Raw genomic sequence first — 19,250 nt, 5'->3', positions numbered from 1 at the left:
CCTATTGAAAGAAAAGTAGGACCGAAGGTCGCGTCCCTTTCAGGGATCATCGTAATCCCCTCAAGACCGTGGTTTTTGAGCGTGACCTTGTTCGCCTCAAGCTTCGAGCATAGTTAAACTCTACCAAACCGGTGGTGCTGTCGAACACTATGACGTCATTTGTTTACAAACAAGGAGAGGTCTATTCACCTTCAGAGAGTTTATGCCATCGTGTGAGAGCACTTTTATGAACTTTTTCGCTATGGGAAATTTAATTTCCCGAATTAAAGTCCGGATATTGCCCAGTCAACCCAACGTTTTTTCGACAGATTCGGGAAGCACGTGTCAGGTTTAGCCCACCATGGAAAAATTCACTGCGTGGTACAAAAGTAAGGAGCAAAAAAAAATTGCGAAAATGGGCTTTTTCTGACGTGCGTATTTCAACGGCGCACGAAATCGGTCGAACAGATGCGATGAGAGGAGGACATGCCCCTGTCCAGATGATAGACAGAACACTGCAAAAAAACAAGAGGAAAAGGAAAAGAAGAGGCGTCGCGATAATAATCTGAGGCTACATAGATCCCCATTGGTACAGGGCAGGTCATAAAGAGGGGCATGTCATCCTCTCAACACATCCGTGCGACCGATTTCGTGCGCTGTTGAAATATGCGCGTCACAAAAGCTGGTTTTCGCAATTTTTTTTCCGCTCATACATTTGTAGCACAAAATTAATTTTTCCATGGTGGGCTAAACAAAACCCGTGCTTCCCGAATCGGTCGAAAAAATGTGCCGTTGACTATGCAATTTCTGCACTTTAGTTCAAAAAATTAAATTTCCCACAGCGAAAAATTCATAAGTGTTCGATAACGACGCCAAAAACTCTTTGAAGGTGAATACCGTTGACCCCTTAATTTTCCGACGAGTAGATTTTCAATTGCAATTTCTTGACGTGTTACGTGAGACACCCTGTATAATATAATAATACACAAAAATAATATAATATATAATATTTCCCTTTTGCCTGTATATAAGCCCTTGTCACCTATTTCCAAGTTTAGTCCTGCTGAAGGCAGCGCTGACTGCCGTCGACCCCTAACTGTAAATCTATTTTTAGTACCCCCGTAGTTATTAATTTAATAAAAGTTGCAACTGTTTCTAACCCTTATACGGTCTCTCAAGTCTCTTCATTACTGGTAGTCTAATATTATACAGGGTGTCTTTTTTTAGGCGATACAGATTTTTCATAAAAAAACTAAGAAGAATAGAAAAGGACACAAGCTGTTTTCACTTCTATCATCTCCGGGCCGGCAGGCGTTCTTGGCCATATCTTGCTCAACCGTCAAATCACTAATTACCTAAAAACCATTAATTAACCTTTTAATTATAAAAGCTACGAAGTTGTCCCAATGAGAACATCTGTTCCTTTTGGTGACCTGATAGCGTAGCCATTTTAAGAACAAAAATCCGTTTGGTAGATCGTCTGCAAAAAAATCGTGAAGGAACGAAATTTTTATCTTTTTTTTCTTCATTGCGCATCGTCCGAGACGTGCCTTTCCTTCACCCCCAATGTTAAATGGTGAAGTAGCCTCATGTGTCAAAGATGCCGCCACAGTGCCGCCTCATGCGTCGAAGAAGAGCTTTAACTTTTACGTTAAGTCGGAGTCCTCTCTTTCTTTCGTTGTGTCATCTCCCAGCTTTTGGAGTATTTTCGAGCTTTAACTTGCGGAACAAAACAAAAACACATGTATCGGGCGACGCTATCGGAACTGCCCTTATCTTGGGCTGCATTTTCTGTTAATCTTTTTCCAGGACGCAAGAGGCGACAGTGTGCTCTTTCCCCTAAACTAAACACCGTCCTGCCTGTGTTGATCTTGCAGCAAGAGCAATTTTGTAAAGCAGGCTTCACCTCATGCACGGAAGCATCAGGTGAAGACCACTTTCGGGTTGTGTCGTTCATATTCGAGGAACAGTCAAATTTGAAAAATCGAATATTGGATATTCGATTCGCGAATTGAATAGTTCGAGTGTTTGATATTCGATTCGAATTCAAGAATTCGAATAACCGCACACCCCTAAAATAAAGAAAAAAAATGGTGTTCCTTCACAAATTTTTTGCGGACGATCTACCGAACGGATTTTTGTTCTGAAAACGGCTATCAGGTCACCGAAAGAAACATATGTTCTCATTCATGTTCATTGGGACAACTTCGTATCTTTTATAATTAAAAAGTTAATTAACGATTTTTAGGATATTAGTCATTTGACGGTCGAGCAACATTTGGCCAAGAACATCCGCCGGCCCAGAGATGACAGAAGTGAAAACAGCATGTCTATAGCCCTTATAGTTTTTTAATGAAAAATCTGTATCACCTAAAAAAAAGACACCCTGTATATAATTTATACATTATGCAGAAGACCACAAAGTAAATAGAGTTTTGAAGCAATGAAAGGCTAACAAGGAAAGTAGGGGAAGTAAAAAAAGGGGGTGATTTATTACAATTCAAACTAATAGACAGGTATCTAGGGGTATGGTCGACGTTGCGGCGGATGCTCCGCCTTCGTCAGGGATGGGTAGTGGATCGTGTGGGTGGGGTCCTCATTGGGTTTCCCGATTATGACATGATCTGGCAGGTCGCGAAGCTCAGTGATTTCCACAGAAATTCGCTGTTGGGGGGGGTGCCGCGCTTTCAATGGGGAAGGGGGGGGGTATGCTTGGTGAAGGTTCCACTTACGGAATTTTTCTTAGACACGGAAAGAATCGTGGCACAATGGTGACATATCTGCACATCTTTCCCATCTTATCTGTATATGTTATTACGTTAGAACACAGTACATTAGAATACAGATTCGTTATGAACAGCATTTCAACATTAAGATGCATAATCACACGACTGACAAACAGAAAAGACAGGCACCTTGTCTCACAAAGCTCAATAAGTATCTAGCAACCATAGGTGAAAACCTTAGACGAAAAAGGCAGAATACCTCGCTTAATTGAGTTGGGCGCAAACGGTTCTTGATGATCCACATTGTGTTTGCGTGCCTGCACGCATTTTAGCTCGTATATGCGCGCAATATATGCATTGAACAGTCACTTTCAAATGATTTTGGACAAATGCATGGTACGATCATCTGCATGACTGTGGTCCTACAGCCCAAGTTTGACACCACAGGATGTAATTCGCTGTCCAGGACTCACTACCAGAACGTGTTGGTGGCCGAGCTGGTGGTTGGTGGTGGGGTCACCTGAGAAATTTCAGGGGGGGTGTTGCAAAAATGCAGGGAGGGTGTACCCCTTTGGAAATCCCTAGCTGAAGCTACGCAGATGTTAAATTGCCCTTCGTTTCAATGGTCATTGTAGAGCACTCGTAGGACAGCCTTGGTATAAATACCGTTGGACACTTTGTATACTTGCCCTCTGATGTTGAGTCAGAGCTGTGTCCCATCTGGTCCTTCTCTGCCGAGAGTGCAACATTGTAAGGCTCTGTTTTAACTTGTACGATTGGATGTTCATTTGAAGAATCCTCTTGAGGTTCCTTTTTAATGTAACACATCCCAACTACTGCTCCTGAAGTAAAAAAAGAAAACAGGAGAGAAGTAAGTCACATTACTAGGCTTCAAGTCATGTGACGGCCACCGCTCCCACAGCCTTTCTGAACCCAGTTTAAGCTCTACATATTTGCAACTTATATCAGGGTGTCTATCACATTGGAGGTCTCAGATTCCCTGACCCTTCCAGGTTTTTGACTCACTTTTTCAAGCAAACTTCCTGGCCAAAACAAAACGAGAACTTGGTACCTGGTGCTCAGTTGTGGCACAAAACTTTCTTGCTGAATGCAGTGCCCTTTGCAATGATTATGACTCCATTTGATGTCGAGTACTTCAATTCTTTGTTAGCCGGCCTCAAAAACTCCACCATAAATCCTAGTGGTCCTCCCGACCTTTAAGTGCAGATATTTTTATAACTATCGTAGATTCGGCATTCAAATTCTTGTCCCTTCAATTCTTTAATTTCTACCATATCCCCGAACACGACCATGTCTATGACGTATCAAAATGCAGTGATAATGGATTCATTTCAAGGGTCTTCTTTTTTGAAGCAGTTTTTTTATCCCATGCGTCCACGACTTGTGTTATTGAGTGTAGAGCCCGTCAATCTCTTCGATGATGACTCATTGTTTGTTCTGTTTTCTAGTGTGCTTCTATACTTCATTAAAGCATATCTGTGCTCATTTTATCGTTTAAAAACCTGTTATGCTGTCAGGTTTAGAATGCTATTAATATCCCGCCCGTGTAGGGTTGCCACCAGGCCGGTATTAAAATCGCCGCGATAAGATACAGTAGAATCTCGATGATACGAATCTCACAGGGTAGCGGAAAAAATTCGTATAATCCGAAATTCACATCAAAGGAATTAGATCAAGATAAAAATTGAGGCAAGAAAATAGACGGCAACTGTTCATTTTCCAATACCATCAGTGAAAGAGGTCGGTGGTAAAGCTTTTTTTGCCTCCGTATTTGGACAATGCTGCTCAAATTCGCGAGATGATTCAAAAGGCCTAGCACATGCTTTCCACCCGCGAGTCGCGCGACAGTGTTCTAAAGCGAGCTTTTCCTAAAGCACACAGGCATTAGGTGAAGCCGACTTGCGGAATGGTGTAGTGTTGCCAGAAGTTGTCCTGCTATGTTCCCTGATTCCCTCCACGAGTTCTGATCACTGCTTTCACAAGCCAGTGCAATGTCACACAGCTTCGCGTTTTTTTTTTTTTTTTTGCATCTGTTTCTTTTTCTTTTGCTACACGCGGGGTGACGCGCTATTTACGTCGTCCCTCGTTTAACGATGTGTCCCATATAACGATGGATTTCGCGATTACCGTCAATATCGTTACACACGGGTTTGACTGTATACCGGCACAGCCGGTTATTTGCTTCCTCTGCCGGTTGGAAGGTGATACCGGCAGCCTTTTGACGGTATTTGTGGCTCAAGACCTTTCATAAGGGCTTTTACGGGGTTTTTCCTTCAACATTCCACTACAGCTTGAATAAATCTGGAGCACAGACCAAGCTCCGCAGTCACCAGTCGTTTTCTTAGTTATTCATTGTTATTATTATCATCATTGTTATTCATCACGTCTTGTGTTCGGAGGGTACAAGCGCAGTGGTTGTGCAAAGCTGTTGGTGGTTGTGTCGAGCCAGCTAGAATGTCCCTCACCCATGAGCCTTTCCCTCTATTCCACCTCCTCTCCCTCAGCCAGTATTTTTCACTCCGAAAGGTGGAAACCCTACGCCCATGTCGCCATGCGAATTATCAAGATTGACTTACAAAAATATTTTACCTGTCGTCGAAAAATCGTGCGCTTTCAATTGTTCTATGTACAAGACTGCGCAAGAATCCCCCCTATGTCCCTGTGGGTGCAAAACCTTGATGGGAATGTGTGGAAAGTTCATGGTCGGCGGCTTCCCTCTCTCACTTTACTGTTCCAATCCACTAGTTGGTCCTGTTTGTTAACTGAAAAAGAGAAGTTTCTGTACTGTCTGATTTCGTGGTGTATACACACTGCTTGTTTAGAAAAGATTGCACGAATTAATTATTGTTTCGACCATGTTTCAGGTGCTCACTCGATTGGTATTACAGTGAAGACCACTTATAACATAACCGCTTATAATTAGACCCTGAAGTTTTCGGGAAATATTTTTTTCTAAATTCGGGGGGTAAAAATCGGGTAAATAAACATGTACACTAAATTCGTGTGAATTCAAGTGAAAAAACTTCCAGTATTCGGGGTGGAATTGGGCTCAGTTACTCAACTAACTGTAGTGGTTTGGTACAAATGGTGATAACTGAATAGTGATAACTGAATGGTGATAACTGAATTTTTCTGCCAAACAAGTTAATTAATGCATTCCTACAGATATCCCAGTGAGGGCAATTTGCCAGGTAAAAATCTGGTTTCACCCTAAAGAGGCAACCTTCAATTCGGGGTGCAAATTCGGGGTAGAATCGGGTAAAACCCTAAAACTTCAGGCTCTACTTATAATGTGGCATTTCCCGACCCCCAATGTTCTTCCCATAGAACACAACTTATAGGAACACCGCTTAGAATGGGCCATTGGGACATGGCATACCGGTTATAGTGCGGTCACCGAATGACAAAGCGCATTTGTCAGCGAATTCCGAAGTGAGAACGCGTTATCTCCTTGTCTCCTCGTGACGAGGATGTCTTCTTCCGCCAGGAAAGCTTCTTCTGATTTTTCTTTGCATTATGTCACCTGTGCTATCTGAGACGCGATCAATGTGCAAAAATTATGGAACGATCTTGTAGAGAACGACTTTGTTTCTTCAGCGGACACTTTTGACACACTTTGCATTATGTCACCTGTGCTATCTGAGACGCGATCAATGTGCAAAAATTATGGAATGATCTTGTAGAGAACGACTTTGTTTCTTCAGCGGACACTTTTGACGCGCACCGACGTCTGCATCCGCGAGCGAACAGACACCAATGAAGCGAAAGTGCAAGCCGTACGAGACTATGAGACGTGCGTGCTGGAAAACGACTGTGATGATGATTCATTCGAATAAAATCCGCGCACTTTGGGAACGCGATATTTCGTATGTATGTTCGTGACACCCCATGGACCACTGCTATGTCACAATCGTTGCGCTGATTTTGTTGCGGAGTCCCACTTTAATGGCGAACGCGCTGAGCCATGTTTATGCGTGTTTCTTTCTCTCTTTTTTCTTTTCTGGGAAGCAAACTGCACACATCAAGACCTTTCCTGCTATTCGGTAAATTGTCAAACACACACACACGTGCATCAGACGCCCTGACGTGAAAATTTTCGGACGACCTCGTTTACTCCTCGAAGTAGCGACTCTACCCAATGCGTGCTCGGTGCACCCTGTTCCTCGTACTCTGGTGCTTCTACTACAGTGAACCCTCATTATTATGACCCCTGTTAATCTGACATTCAGGCTTTATGACCGAATTTCTGGGGAACGGTTTCTTCGCCATTTAAAATCTCCCCGTTAATATGACATTCTGCTTATCGGACTATGACCGAGGTTTTTTGGGCACAGCTGGGGTCAAACACATGTATTATCCTCCCGTTATTATGACAGCGTCAGGCACCCCTTAGAGTGGCTGCTTAAGTTGCTCATGAACAAAGTGACACAGTTAAAGTGGGGCGCGAAGGATTAGGGTGACTCCAGGCGTTGTTGACCTCGAGACTACTCATACCTCTTCTCGGATTGCTAAAGTAAGAAAAATAATAAAAGACAGTGACCCCCCGTCACTACGAAAGAGGCCAGTGAAGCACTGAAGGTTGCTTTATTGTTTTTTGAGCAACACAATGACATTCATAATGTTCGCGTGATTGATAGTACTCTTGTCCAGTTATAAAAGTTGACCACTGCAAGCTACACCAAGCAGTCATTGTTGAGAGACTTTTTTGTTAAATAAAATGTTGTGCAGCATCATGCATGCGTTTTGTTCGGCCGTGCATACTCTCTGGTCCCGACCAGACCGCTTTCTTGTTAAGTTTCCAGGGCATCTCAATGTTTTTTTTTTTCTGCGTCTCCTTCCCCCATACATCAAAAAGGGCCAGAGCAGCACTTACGAGCTCTGACAATGATGCATGGAGCATCAGATCGAGCTAGGAACCAGGCAGAACTCTTTGGTGGAGGCACCGCCTGACTCAAACAGTGGGCGGCACCGTGCCAACCTTGCACTTGTGGCGGCGACCACTGTCACGTCGAGTGGCAGCGTTTCGTGGTGCCTGGATAACACCGTGGGAGGGAGGGAGAAGTAACGTTGGCGTAACATTGACGTCATTATCGGCTAGCGGTGTTGTCACACGAAAACCATGTAATTGCTGGATTGTGCATGTGTAAAACAGTCTGTCCAGTGCACGCCACATCAGAATGCATGGTTCGCACAAAATTTTACCCTTTTTTTTCGTGCAAGTGCGCAATGCAGTGCAATGCAATGCGATGGCAAGTATGGCAATGATGTTTGTACTCGATGAAAATTTCCTGACATTCAAGAGTAAGCACGATGCAAAATATGACAAAGAATCTCCACGTCTACTTTGCCTATTTTGAGAACCTTCCGTAGAACGGAGCAAGTTCTAGAAATCTGACAGTGCATGTGTGTCTGTCAGAAAACTAAAGTGCATTTCTGTTGTATCCCTTTTTTTTAGAGATGAGACAAATCCACAATTTTGCGAATCCGAATCCAAACCGAAATCCAAGGAAGGTTCTGTGGATCCACGAATCTTTAATCTTTCGAATCCTTTCTCTCAAAACACTTCAAAAAGCTAAGAAGAAAAGCTTCTACCGAAAAGTGTTTTGAAGCAGAACATGATACCCCATCTGATTAATGAGAAAATAAAATAGTTCAGTTTCGGGAGAAAATATACCCGTGTAGTTCATTTATTTAACATAATGTTCGTTCACTACAATACCGTATTTGTTCGATTCTAAGGCGGTCACGATTCTAAGGCGGGGGTGCACTTTAGCTATTAAAATTAGGGAAAAATTTAGACTCACCCGTAAGGAAGACTAGAACAACATTTATTGCATACAGAACACTGACAAGTCATCGGCGTGCGAGTAGTCCGTGTTTTCTTTGTTCACACGAGTTTTTCTGTTATCCAGCCCTTCTCTTGACATTGCACGATGACACCCTTCGGAAACGGTTCATTCGCTGGAATTGTCTTGCGTTTAAACGCGATGTATGGGGGCAACTTTCGGACGTCGGCGGTACCCGCGAGCACATTGTTCTCCGGAACGTTATGCTTTCTTCCCGCTGCACAGTTGCCTAAGGCTTCAGCGTCAAGGATAACGCATCGTAGTGCACACAACGGGTTGCCATCGGTAATCGTTTTGCGAATCACGGTGGAAATCAGTCACAACTAGAACCACTGAACTGCCGATGGCCGCAATATCGCAACGTCGAAACGAAACTTTACAGGAAGACGCCAGACGCTGCGCGCCCACGGTCACGTGGGCGAAAGGGGAGAGGACAGGCGAGGCGAGGGGGCGAGGGTGCCTGCGGTTGCATGATGGCGCGTAACGGAAGGCTCCGGTCACGAATGTAAGGCGGGGGGCGGCTTTTGGACTCCAATTTTGCGAAAAAAACCTCGCCTTAGAATCGAATAAATACGGTACATACCAGAAATTCTCGAACCTGAATAATTTTCATAAAGCTAAAGCAACAATCAAAAGCAAAACCATATTACTTTTAAACGTGTAATGTAATAGTTCCTGCCCGAACTCTTTCAGTCCAGAGCAATGTATAAAAAAGAAACAAGAAAACGCTGTCGGCCAATGAGACTTTCGGGAGCCAACTTGAAAAAGAAAGAAAAAAAAAAACGTGGTTGGTGGATTAGAAAGATTCGATTCGCCATTTTGGGCACTAGGATTCGTGGATTCAAGGATTCGCGGATTCGGTTGGCGCATCTCTACTTTTTTTGTCCATATCGTGCTATTGAGCTTGGTGTTGACTAAATCTCCTCGACCGGTCTGTATTTACCTTCTGATGGGGAATCACAGTTGTGTCCTATTTGGCCGTGTCCAGCTGAGATTGAAATATTGTACGGCTCTGTCTTGACTTCGATGACTGTATCTTCGTTTGAAGATTCCTCTCGTGGTTCTTCCTTAATCTGACACATCTCAGCTGTCATGTCTGATGAAAAACACAAAAAAGGAAAGGAGTAAGGAACACTGCAGGGCTTCAAGTCACGTGACAGCCACCTTCGTACATTGCGGAGGATTTTATGAAAGAAATTGGATGTAAATCAAATCCGTGGTTTGTAGAAGGCGTCAAATTGAATCAAGTCCGGATTTAAATTTATTAGAGTAAATCAGACCACTATAAGTCCAGACTTATTTTCAGCGAGCCAAATGAAATCCCTTTCTAAATGCAGATTTTTCAAATTCACCACAAAATCCGGAAGGGGAACTAACACAGCTGAACAGCTCTGGAATGGCTTCAGAATCTACAGCAGTTTTCCAGGCTCATATTTTTATGCAGATTACCTAGGCAGAAAAATAGGCAATGCCAAGTTGCCGGTGATGAGTAGATCAAAGAGCGATATTAAACGGTGGGAGCAACTTATTTATTTACACATAGTAACGAGACTTTTGTGCACGAGACTGAAGAAGTAACCCGAAGAAGCGCAGTCTCATGGACGAAAGTCTTGTTACCATGTGCAGAATTCCTAATTAACAACAGGAATTCCTAACAGCTGCGTAACTAAGAAAGGGAGGCGAAACATATGGAAGGCGTCTATTACAGTGGAGCCCCATGAGCATAAAAATTGGAACGTGTTTCTTTTCTATTTCCTTATACAGTCAAAATCCTTTACAACGAAGTCCAAGGGGCCGCGGAAAATATTCGTTGTAAAGGAGACTTCGTTAAAAAAGATCATGGAGCGATACTGCAGTTCAAACTGACCGTAATAGTCTCGATGCAATAGTACGAGCTCAAGGAGAAACCTATCACGCACGTGTGGAACCAAAGTCCGAACGCAGAGTCGTAGGCCCCCCCTATTTTTGCATCAGTTTCCTTTCTGACAACATATTTCTGGGAACGAGTTTGAATACGAACCGCACGGAGGTTACGCTTCGCGGAGCCGATGACCGGTGTCGTATTAGCGTAGACCCAGGAAGAAACCTATCACGCATCTTGTGAAAACGACCAAAGTCAAGTCCGTCCACAGAGTCATAGGCCTCTTTAAAGGGGCACAAAACAGGTCAACGAACATTCTCCAATTACTATGCCCAATGAAAGAACGTAGCTCACGATATCCAAATATGACATACTTTTGCTTCCAGCGAGCGTCTTTAACACGAAACGACGCCATTCAAAGAGCATAATCCGCGCGAGCCTCTCCTTATCCTTGGAACCGGGTCACGTCACTATATTCCAGCGTATAGCAACACAATTTCTGGTAACGAGTTTGAATACGAACCGCGCGGAGGTTTGTTTACGACACGGTTCGTGGAGCCGATGAGAGGTGTCGCCACCGTCGCGGGCAATGCGGTTCTTGTTTCTGAATGCACAGCACCGTAGAGCCCGGTTTATGAACTCATACGGCTCGTGACATATGCAAGCTTATTTACTCATTTATTTCTTCAGACTAAAAAAAAAAAACTCTGTTACCTTTTTTTGAACAAGTGTGTTCAAAGCACTACACTTTCGGTCAGTACACTGTCAGTCACAATACCGAAAAAAGACAGCAGTCCCTTTCTTTTGTTCGTTCGGCCCCTAGTGAGTCGTGAGTCAGTGGCCACGGGGTCTCAAGGGGGGGACATGACCTCCGTGTTCTCTGATGTGATCACAAAACCCGCGGAAACTGCAAACTACGGGCGCGTGACTCAGGTGGAGAGGGGGTAAATGACGCTGCGCAGCCCATTGCCATGTGTCAGGAGCATTTTGTTTGGAAACTTCGTTGTATGGGTCGTGCGCTTCGGCAATCGGACCGCAGAATTACTTTGTTATTTCGGTAGTTTCGTTGTAAAGGATTTTGATATAAAGGTTCGAATTATACATTGCGCACTATGGGGCGCTGACCGGACCGTAAAACACATGAGTTAAAACGGTCTTTTCGTTAAAAAGGCATTCGTTGTAAAGGACTTTGACTGTATTGCGATTCAAAAGTGATGTGAAATTCGATGAAGAATCTTCACGTCTACTTTGCCTACTTTGAGAATCTTTCATAGAACAGGGAGTGCGCTAGAGAGTCGATACATGTCTGTCAGAAAACTAAAATGCGTCTTTGATGTATCCCCGTTTTTGTCACACTATTAATTCGCTACTGGTTAAATGTCCCTGACCATTTTGTATTTACCTTCGGATGTTAAATCACAGTTCTTTCCCTTATGGTCCTGTTCTGTCAAAATTGCAACGTTGTAAGGCTCAGTTTTCACTTCCGTAATCCGATGTTCCTTCGGAGATTCCTCTAGAGGTTCTTCTTTAATGCGACACATCCCAGCTGTAACTCCTGAAGTAAAACGAAAAAGGAGAGAAGTAAGCCAGATTGCAAGACTTGAGGTCACATGATGGTTACCTCTGTACCTTTTCTGAACGCAGTTTAACTATATTGCAGCTAGAGGTGTGCCCTGCCGCCAGTAACGAAAAGTCGGGGCGCCACCACAGTCAATGCTGCATTAGTTGAAGTATGGGAAAAGGTTGTTTGGTGAAAGGATTTGGGTTTTGGAAAGGGTGAAGGAGCACACGCCCCGTGCAGCGCCTATAGGGGGTGCCACAAGCGAATCCCCTAGTGGGGGGAGTGGGCACTTTTCCCGAGGCTCGTAGCACACTCTGCGGTGTTGCCTGCATGCAGCCTGCTGCATCACGTTTACGGTAAGCACCTCGATATTCAGAACACAAAAGCAGTAAGGTATGGGAGATACGTGGAGCAGTGTGCCATCATCCACTTTGAGAACGACTACGACAATGGAGTGCAGAGATGTGGTACGTGTATAATATTAGTGCACCAGTCATGGCTGCTTTGCACGCCCGATGGTGTTCTCATGAAAGACAATGATGTATGACGTCTACATGTACAGCTGGAGTGTCCATACTCACTTGCAAAAATGTACATAGTGGAGCTGAATATAGAAGGATATTGTATACATCTTAGTTCACTTTCGACGAGGACAAAATGCAAGGCTACTGTACTTCACGTAGGTGCACTTTTCACTATACAGGGTGTCCGAGAAAACGCGTCATTGAATCATAATAAAAAAAACTACGCCACCTAGAATCATGCGTTCAATGGCATTTGTCCTTCCTAGGTTTTTGACAGCTCCTGATGCGAATGTCACGTACCGTAAGTTTTCTTAGGTATTTTTTTGCAAACCGAACTCAGAAATTTGCCAAGTAAAGGTCACTTTTTGATCCCTCCAGTGTGAATAGCGTGCCAATTTACTCAGATTCATGATAATTAGAGCCTGAAGTTTTAGGGTTTTACCCGATTCTTCCCCGAATTTGCACCCCGAATTTAAGGTTGCCTCTTTAGGGTGAAACCCGATTTTTACCCGGCAAATTGCCCTCACTGGGATGTCTGTTGGAATGCACTAACTTACTTGTTTGGCAGAAATATGCAGTTACATCACCGTTTGTACCAAACCGCTACAGTTAGTTTGAATAACTGAGCCCGATTTCTCCCCGAATTTAGCGTACTGGAAGTTTTTTCACCCGAATTTGCATGAATTTAGTGCCGAAAAAAAACAAAAAAAAAAAAACAGCCGAACGTAATGCTTTTCGTGGCATCAAGAGAGGAAGGATGAAGGATGAAAAGAGGTCGCAAACCCAGCATACAGAGTGATAGTAAAGAAAGTGACAGTTCTTGAAATTGGGAGAGGGAAGACACGATCCCAGCAGAAGCCAGATGCGATAAGCCATGCCCAAGTTGTCTCTTTCTGCTATCCCTCTGTGGGCTGAGTTTGCAACCTCCTTCTGTCGGACTGACGGTGATTGCGCTCAAAAAATTGCTGAGCGATATGCTCTTGGTGCCCGGCACTGACAAAAGAATCTGTCACGAAAGGAAAATGAAAAAAAAACCTGCCAGGAGATGACCATGTAAATTCACCATAAGCAGAAGAACTTTCTTTCTCAAGATTGATTTTGTGGAAAGCGCGCTGCACTGCTTGTCCACAGGTTCAGACCTACGGGCTCCAAGTTAGCTGCAATCACTGAATTCTCAGAACGGCGATTCGCAGTAGCGGACCAATTCTGACTTTACACGTCCACGTAGCAAAGGAGGGAGAGGAGGCAACGAGCAGGCCTTTTCAATTCTAGGTGGCGCTGCTCCAAATCCTCATCTGCATGGAAAGGCTTCCACTTAGACATTTCCGCTTCGGGATTTTGACAGACACTGCAGGCGCATGTTTTCTTTAAAAGCGGAGCATCGAACAAATTGTTTCTTTTAAAGAGCGAGTCATTACGTTCTGCAATGTCACTAACACCAGCGCTCACGTTGGCAACCAGCAATGGTAAGTTTCACTAAGTGGTTCTATCACTCATACTTGAACGCAACCCAAAAGACAAAGACACTACCAGCCCAACCTTGATGAGAATTTGTAAACTATCCCGCCTTTATCCTTTAGTGAATCGATTACCTGATTCTCGATTGATTCTTCTGAGCATCGTTCGTCATTGTAAATACGTGCAGGTCAAACGAGCATCCATACCGCAAAACTCTCCTTGTCTGCTATCGGGTGGAACGTCACTTAGCTTCTGTCCCCGTCTCTTTGGGTCTGTGACACCACTTTTTAAATGTTGTCACAAATTTTTACTCTAGTTACGAGCACCGGAAGTGTGCTTGCCCATTTAGACGATGGAGTCACGACTCTTTTGACTCTGGAGTTGCCACCTGATGCAACAGAATCGCCTTCATTGCACAGCTCTAATTGCCACTTATCTTACATAATGCATACAAAAACGTCAGTCGAGGAAACTAGGAATCCCTTGTGTCTATCCTCAACATCCTCAGCGAATCAGTTTCTGACTGGTTCCTGTTGAACCAGATTTTTCCCTGACCCGATTTCCAATCACGTGTCTAGGGTTGCCACCAGGCCGGTATTATACCAGCACGGCCGGTTGTTTGCTCGCTCTGCCGGTTGCCGGTAGGAAGGTGATACCGGCAACCCTTTACCGGTATTTCTGGCTCAACGCCTTTCATAGGGGCTTTTACGGGGTTTTCCTTTCAACATCCCACCACAGCTGGAATAAATCTGGAGCACAGACCCAACTCCGTAGTCACCAGTCGTTTTCTTAGTTATTCATTATTATTATCATTGCTGTCTTGAGCGAGTATGCTCATTCTTTCTTTCTCTCTCTTCGTGTACTCTCCCCCCTCTCACTTTCCCTTCCCCACGAACATTTCCCCCTTTCCCTCTATTCCGCCTCCTCTCCCTCAGCCGGTATTTTTCACTACGAAAGGCGGCAACCCTACGCCCATGTTGCCGTGCGAATTATCAAAATCGACTTACAAAAATATCAGATTGGTGAAAAACAATGCGTGTTGCGAAGTGGACTGGAGTCGTCGTTCCAAGGACAGGACGACAATGGCTGTCACTATAAAAATTGTGGGAACTGTTGTGGGCTACATTTGGGTGAATCGCTATTGAAAAATGCAGCAGTGCGTATCATGTCGCGCTCACACGGAACACTACGATCGGACCCGTTCTGAACGCGCACAGTCAGGACAGGGATGCTCATGTCCTGCTGTCTCATTGCATGCCACCTTTGCATCCTTCCTGGGATCCCGCTCGTTACTGCCAGACGGCTCTGTTATGAGTGTGTTTTTCTCCTAAGTGGTAGCGTTGTGCGAATTAATTTGGTTCGAATTGCTAGGTTAGATTCCTATTGCGAGGAGTGCTAACCCCCGTGGTTTTGATACTATAGTTCAAAACCACAGATAGTTCAGGATAAGTGGAATTTGTACTACCAGCCCCATGAGAGTAAGAAAAAAAAAAGATGCAAAATCGAGGGTTCTCAAGGACTGTGGAAAATTCCAGGGTTTTCCAAACCTCAAATGTTGCATTTTCAAATTCTAGAGTATTCAAACGTTTCAAGCACCAGTAGGAACCATGACAGCGGGTGATTTTTTTCCCCCCTCGAATTCGCTCCCAGCATCTAACGTGAAAAAGTCACACACTATCAACAAAACATTCCCCACTTGAGTGCATAGTTTACGAGGACATTACCATAAGTATCACCTCCTGAAGGATGCTCACCACGCTGCTGTTGATGTACCGGGCCCTGTTGTGGCAGGCTTGCAACATCAGGTGGCTCCGATTTCACTCTCACGGGCTGATCGCGGAATTCCAGAGAGAACTGCATGTCTTGGAGTTGTGATTCCAAAGGGCCTCGGACGTGATGACTCGAAGTCACAAGAATCTCTTCTTTAATGCAGAGTGCTGTCCTCATCCCATGTAAATTAAAAAGAGAAAATTGGGTCCCGAAGTGAAGCAAATGCAGCAACGGTTTTCGTACGCTCACAGAACGTGAAATCCCTGAACAGTGTATTCATGAAAACGCCGACTCACCGTTTGTTAGAGGGTCAGCTACGTTCAGACAGAAGAGGTGCCGGAGAGAAGTTCCTGACGAAATCTTGCGTAGACTTCTTTTTCCTTCCGAAGAAACATGATACATGTATTTAAAGGGGCCGTAAACAGGCCACTAAACATTTCTGAAACAATGATACCCCATGAAAGAACCCAGCTCATAATACCCAAATATACATTTCGTTCGGCTCGTGCCAGCTCATTGAGCCGTACAACTGCTTTCAAAGATGAGTAACCAGCGAGCCTCTCTCCACAACGCATACGTCACATGGTTACGTAGCGTTTTTGCCGTCCAATCAGGGGGCCGAGCTGCACACGTGACGTTTCAAATTACCAGCCAATAAACATACTTCGTTATCAGCTGTGAGCCGGAGCACTCAGTTTGCTTGTGTGAAACGATGTTTTGCGATCCGTGGTTCCGAAATTCAACGTCATGACATCTTCAACATCTCCGGCTGGCGCAAACGTCAACAGCTGGGCTGCTATCACATGACGCGATTCGAACCCGGGTTCATCCAAGTCACGACGTGACATGGCCAGCACGCTTTCCACTGTACCACGCGAGCTGGTGACGCGATGCCGAGTGGCTCAAACCAAAGTACGGCAGCCCAGTTGTCGGAACCATTCGAAGATGACGACGATGTTCCATAGTGCACCTACCTAAGATTCCGGAACTGTAGTCCTGTAGATATTCTGTAGATCTGTAGATCTGTAGATTCTGTAGAACTGTAGATATTCATTCGCGCTCGTGGTGTGCTGCGTGCTACTGCCCAGAAAACGTAGTGCGCGTATGATACCTAAATTAAACGCATTTCTTTCTCAGTTTGAGGCTATAACTGTTTAGATTTTGAACAGAAGAGGATTCACGTTCATCTAGTCCAATTCCGCATTTGAAATGAAATCGTACGTGGAACACTCAATCGTAATTGGTGGGGAAAGCGCTACGTCAAAATGACGTAAAGTTAGAGCGCGGGACGGAGCTAAAATGCGAAAGAGTGCAGTGAATATTTCATCCGTATGCAAGCGCCTTTTGTTTTTGAGCGTTAGTAATTGCGAGGAGTTTTCACTGCCTAAGTTCCAATAATATAACACAAAGAAATGTGCACCTTTTGTAGGTGTTTACGGCCCCTTTAACTACTTTCCAGATTCAAGATCTAACATTTGGAAGGCGGAAAGTGTGATGAACAAGGAAAATATTTTCCCCCTTTCCAACACCAGGAAGCCATGGGCAGCGGTATACAACATCTGCATAGCTGGCAGGCAATTTTATAACAATGATAATGTAAATAGAATTCTCAATGTGTGTGTGTGTGCGTGAAGACTCGCCTTAATTAATTTATATATTTACAGTATGTGACAAAGAACCACTTGACCATCCAAGTAGGAAGAGCACATACAGGTGTCCCAGAAAATGTCTCATTGAATTATAATTTAAAAAAACTACGCCACCTAGAAACCACACGGTCAACGGAATTTGTTCTTACCAGCATTTTGCCGCCTGCTGATGTGATTGTCGCCTAAATCAAATTTTATTATGCAAATTATTACGAATGGAAATAAAACATTTTGTCACGTAAAGACCTGTCTTTTACCCCACCAATGTGAAGCACTTGCCAAATTTACTCAAGTTCATGATAAATGACGGGGACGTATAGCTTCTGCCGGATGAACCCAATTGTTTACGCAGTGAAGTCTGTCGCACTGTCCATGACATGAGGAACGCGGTAGGGCACCTGAAGGCGGCACCATTTAGAAGGTGCACAGGAAGGTAGAGGACGAGCTGCATGAAGGTAACTCAGACTTATTCAACTACAGACCCAGTCACCTAAACTATCGGAGCCTAACCTGGAGCTGTACCAATTTGCAAAGTAAGGACCAAAGATGGAAGTCACTGAAAAGGTTATCCAGCTGTAGGGCTTGAACCCACATCTTCTGGATTACCGTGGTTTTGAGTCCTACAGCTGGCTAAGCTTTTCAGTGACTTCCATGTTTAATCATTAATTTCTTACGCACTTGAGGTTTTTGTATGTATTTGTCCTTTCTATGTTGTTCCAGCCTCAGAACATCAATTGTCTCATGTTGCAAACAAAGCTAACTTGCACTACCGTGACTAGAATAACCTAACACTAACGGAACCTAAACAAACTTAATCTAACAATCACGACATTGCATGAAGGAAGCCGACTTGCGGAATGGTGACGCCAAGAAAAGAATGCCCAGCCGATGCATTATGCTTCATCATTATGCATCAAGTTAGGCGCCCATTTGGCAAAAGCGAGCATATAGTTGTCAGGACCCGCACGGGAGATACCGTGATGTTGAAAGATCCTAGCTCTAGACCCTTCCTACAACATTTCATTATTCATCCAAGATGAATTATGCAGGATAATGTGGTTATACGTCGAGATATAACTTACTATTTTCCGTAGATGAAGCCCTGCTTTTCTCACTCGAGCATGCGGCCTGTGTTTTGCTCCTTCAGGTCCTGTTCCGGGTTCTTCTCCAGCTGTTTTGTTGTCCTGTACAATGCTGGTGCACTAAGGGAGCACGGAACAAAGGATATTTTCAAAATAATCAAGATCACAATAGCTCTTCCATTGACGGAGCACCTCATTTCAAATACCTCGGAATGAAAAGTAAACACTCAAAGCTATTCTGCCACTACTAGAACCGCGCTGAAGCTTTAAACTTTGTGCCGAGCATGTTCTTGTTCCCCTCAGGGTCTAGCGTCTTGTTGTTTACTTACCGCCATGGAAGAAAGAAGAAAGGAGGAAAGAATGGTGCCGATGTCGCTGCAGGACGCTAAGTGTAAAAAGAGATAAAATATGATGATACGTCTAAGAACAATAGAATCGCGTTTTCTGGCACGTGTCTTGAAGAATTTTATTCCCGATATCACGGAACTCGTGTTAATTTTGCCGTTAATTTACTTCGAGTGCGTGTGTCCCGCGTCAAAATTCACTAGATGTATCGATGGCGAAATAGTACACACAACGTAAATAGACAACTCAAACTACTTCTAATTCGTTCTTGTGTGCACCACTCATATGTAATTCGTTGCGGCTGTGTCTTTGGCGAATACAGTTTGAGGTATATAGCCGTAGCAGACGACGTCAACCATCGTCATATATCACGCTTTTTCTGTTGTGCATATGAAAATTCGCACGACTTCACTTATTCGGGGAACTAA

The 19,250-nt window shown here is 44.1% G+C and overlaps 1 protein-coding gene across 4 annotated transcripts in view; it reads right to left on the bottom strand.

The window, feature by feature from the left end:
• Nucleotides 1–18,794, bottom strand: part of LOC135378970 (zinc finger protein 883-like) — a 28,154-nt gene extending 9,360 nt beyond the window's left edge. For 2 of the 4 annotated variants that reach the window (XM_064612170.1, XM_064612172.1), the window contains exons 1-7: nucleotides 18,684–18,794; nucleotides 18,478–18,597; nucleotides 16,043–16,126; nucleotides 15,701–15,913; nucleotides 11,836–11,988; nucleotides 9,516–9,668; nucleotides 3,395–3,547 (exon numbers count right to left, since the gene is read on the bottom strand). In XM_064612170.1, the coding sequence (XP_064468240.1) occupies nucleotides 3,395–3,547; nucleotides 9,516–9,668; nucleotides 11,836–11,988; nucleotides 15,701–15,836 (595 nt within the window). In that variant the 5' untranslated portion in view covers nucleotides 15,837–15,913; nucleotides 16,043–16,126; nucleotides 18,478–18,597; nucleotides 18,684–18,794. The remainder of the gene's footprint in view (nucleotides 1–3,394; nucleotides 3,548–9,515; nucleotides 9,669–11,835; nucleotides 11,989–15,700; nucleotides 15,914–16,042; nucleotides 16,127–18,477; nucleotides 18,598–18,683) is intronic. The other 2 variants (XM_064612171.1, XM_064612173.1) reach the window with 2 other exon arrangements.
• Nucleotides 18,795–19,250: the final 456 nt, after the last annotated feature.

Source organism: Ornithodoros turicata, chromosome 1 (assembly GCF_037126465.1).
Source record: "Ornithodoros turicata isolate Travis chromosome 1, ASM3712646v1, whole genome shotgun sequence".
NCBI classification, from domain to species: Eukaryota; Metazoa; Arthropoda; class Arachnida; order Ixodida; family Argasidae; genus Ornithodoros; species Ornithodoros turicata.
This window is presented reverse-complemented; position numbering and strand designations above follow the sequence as displayed.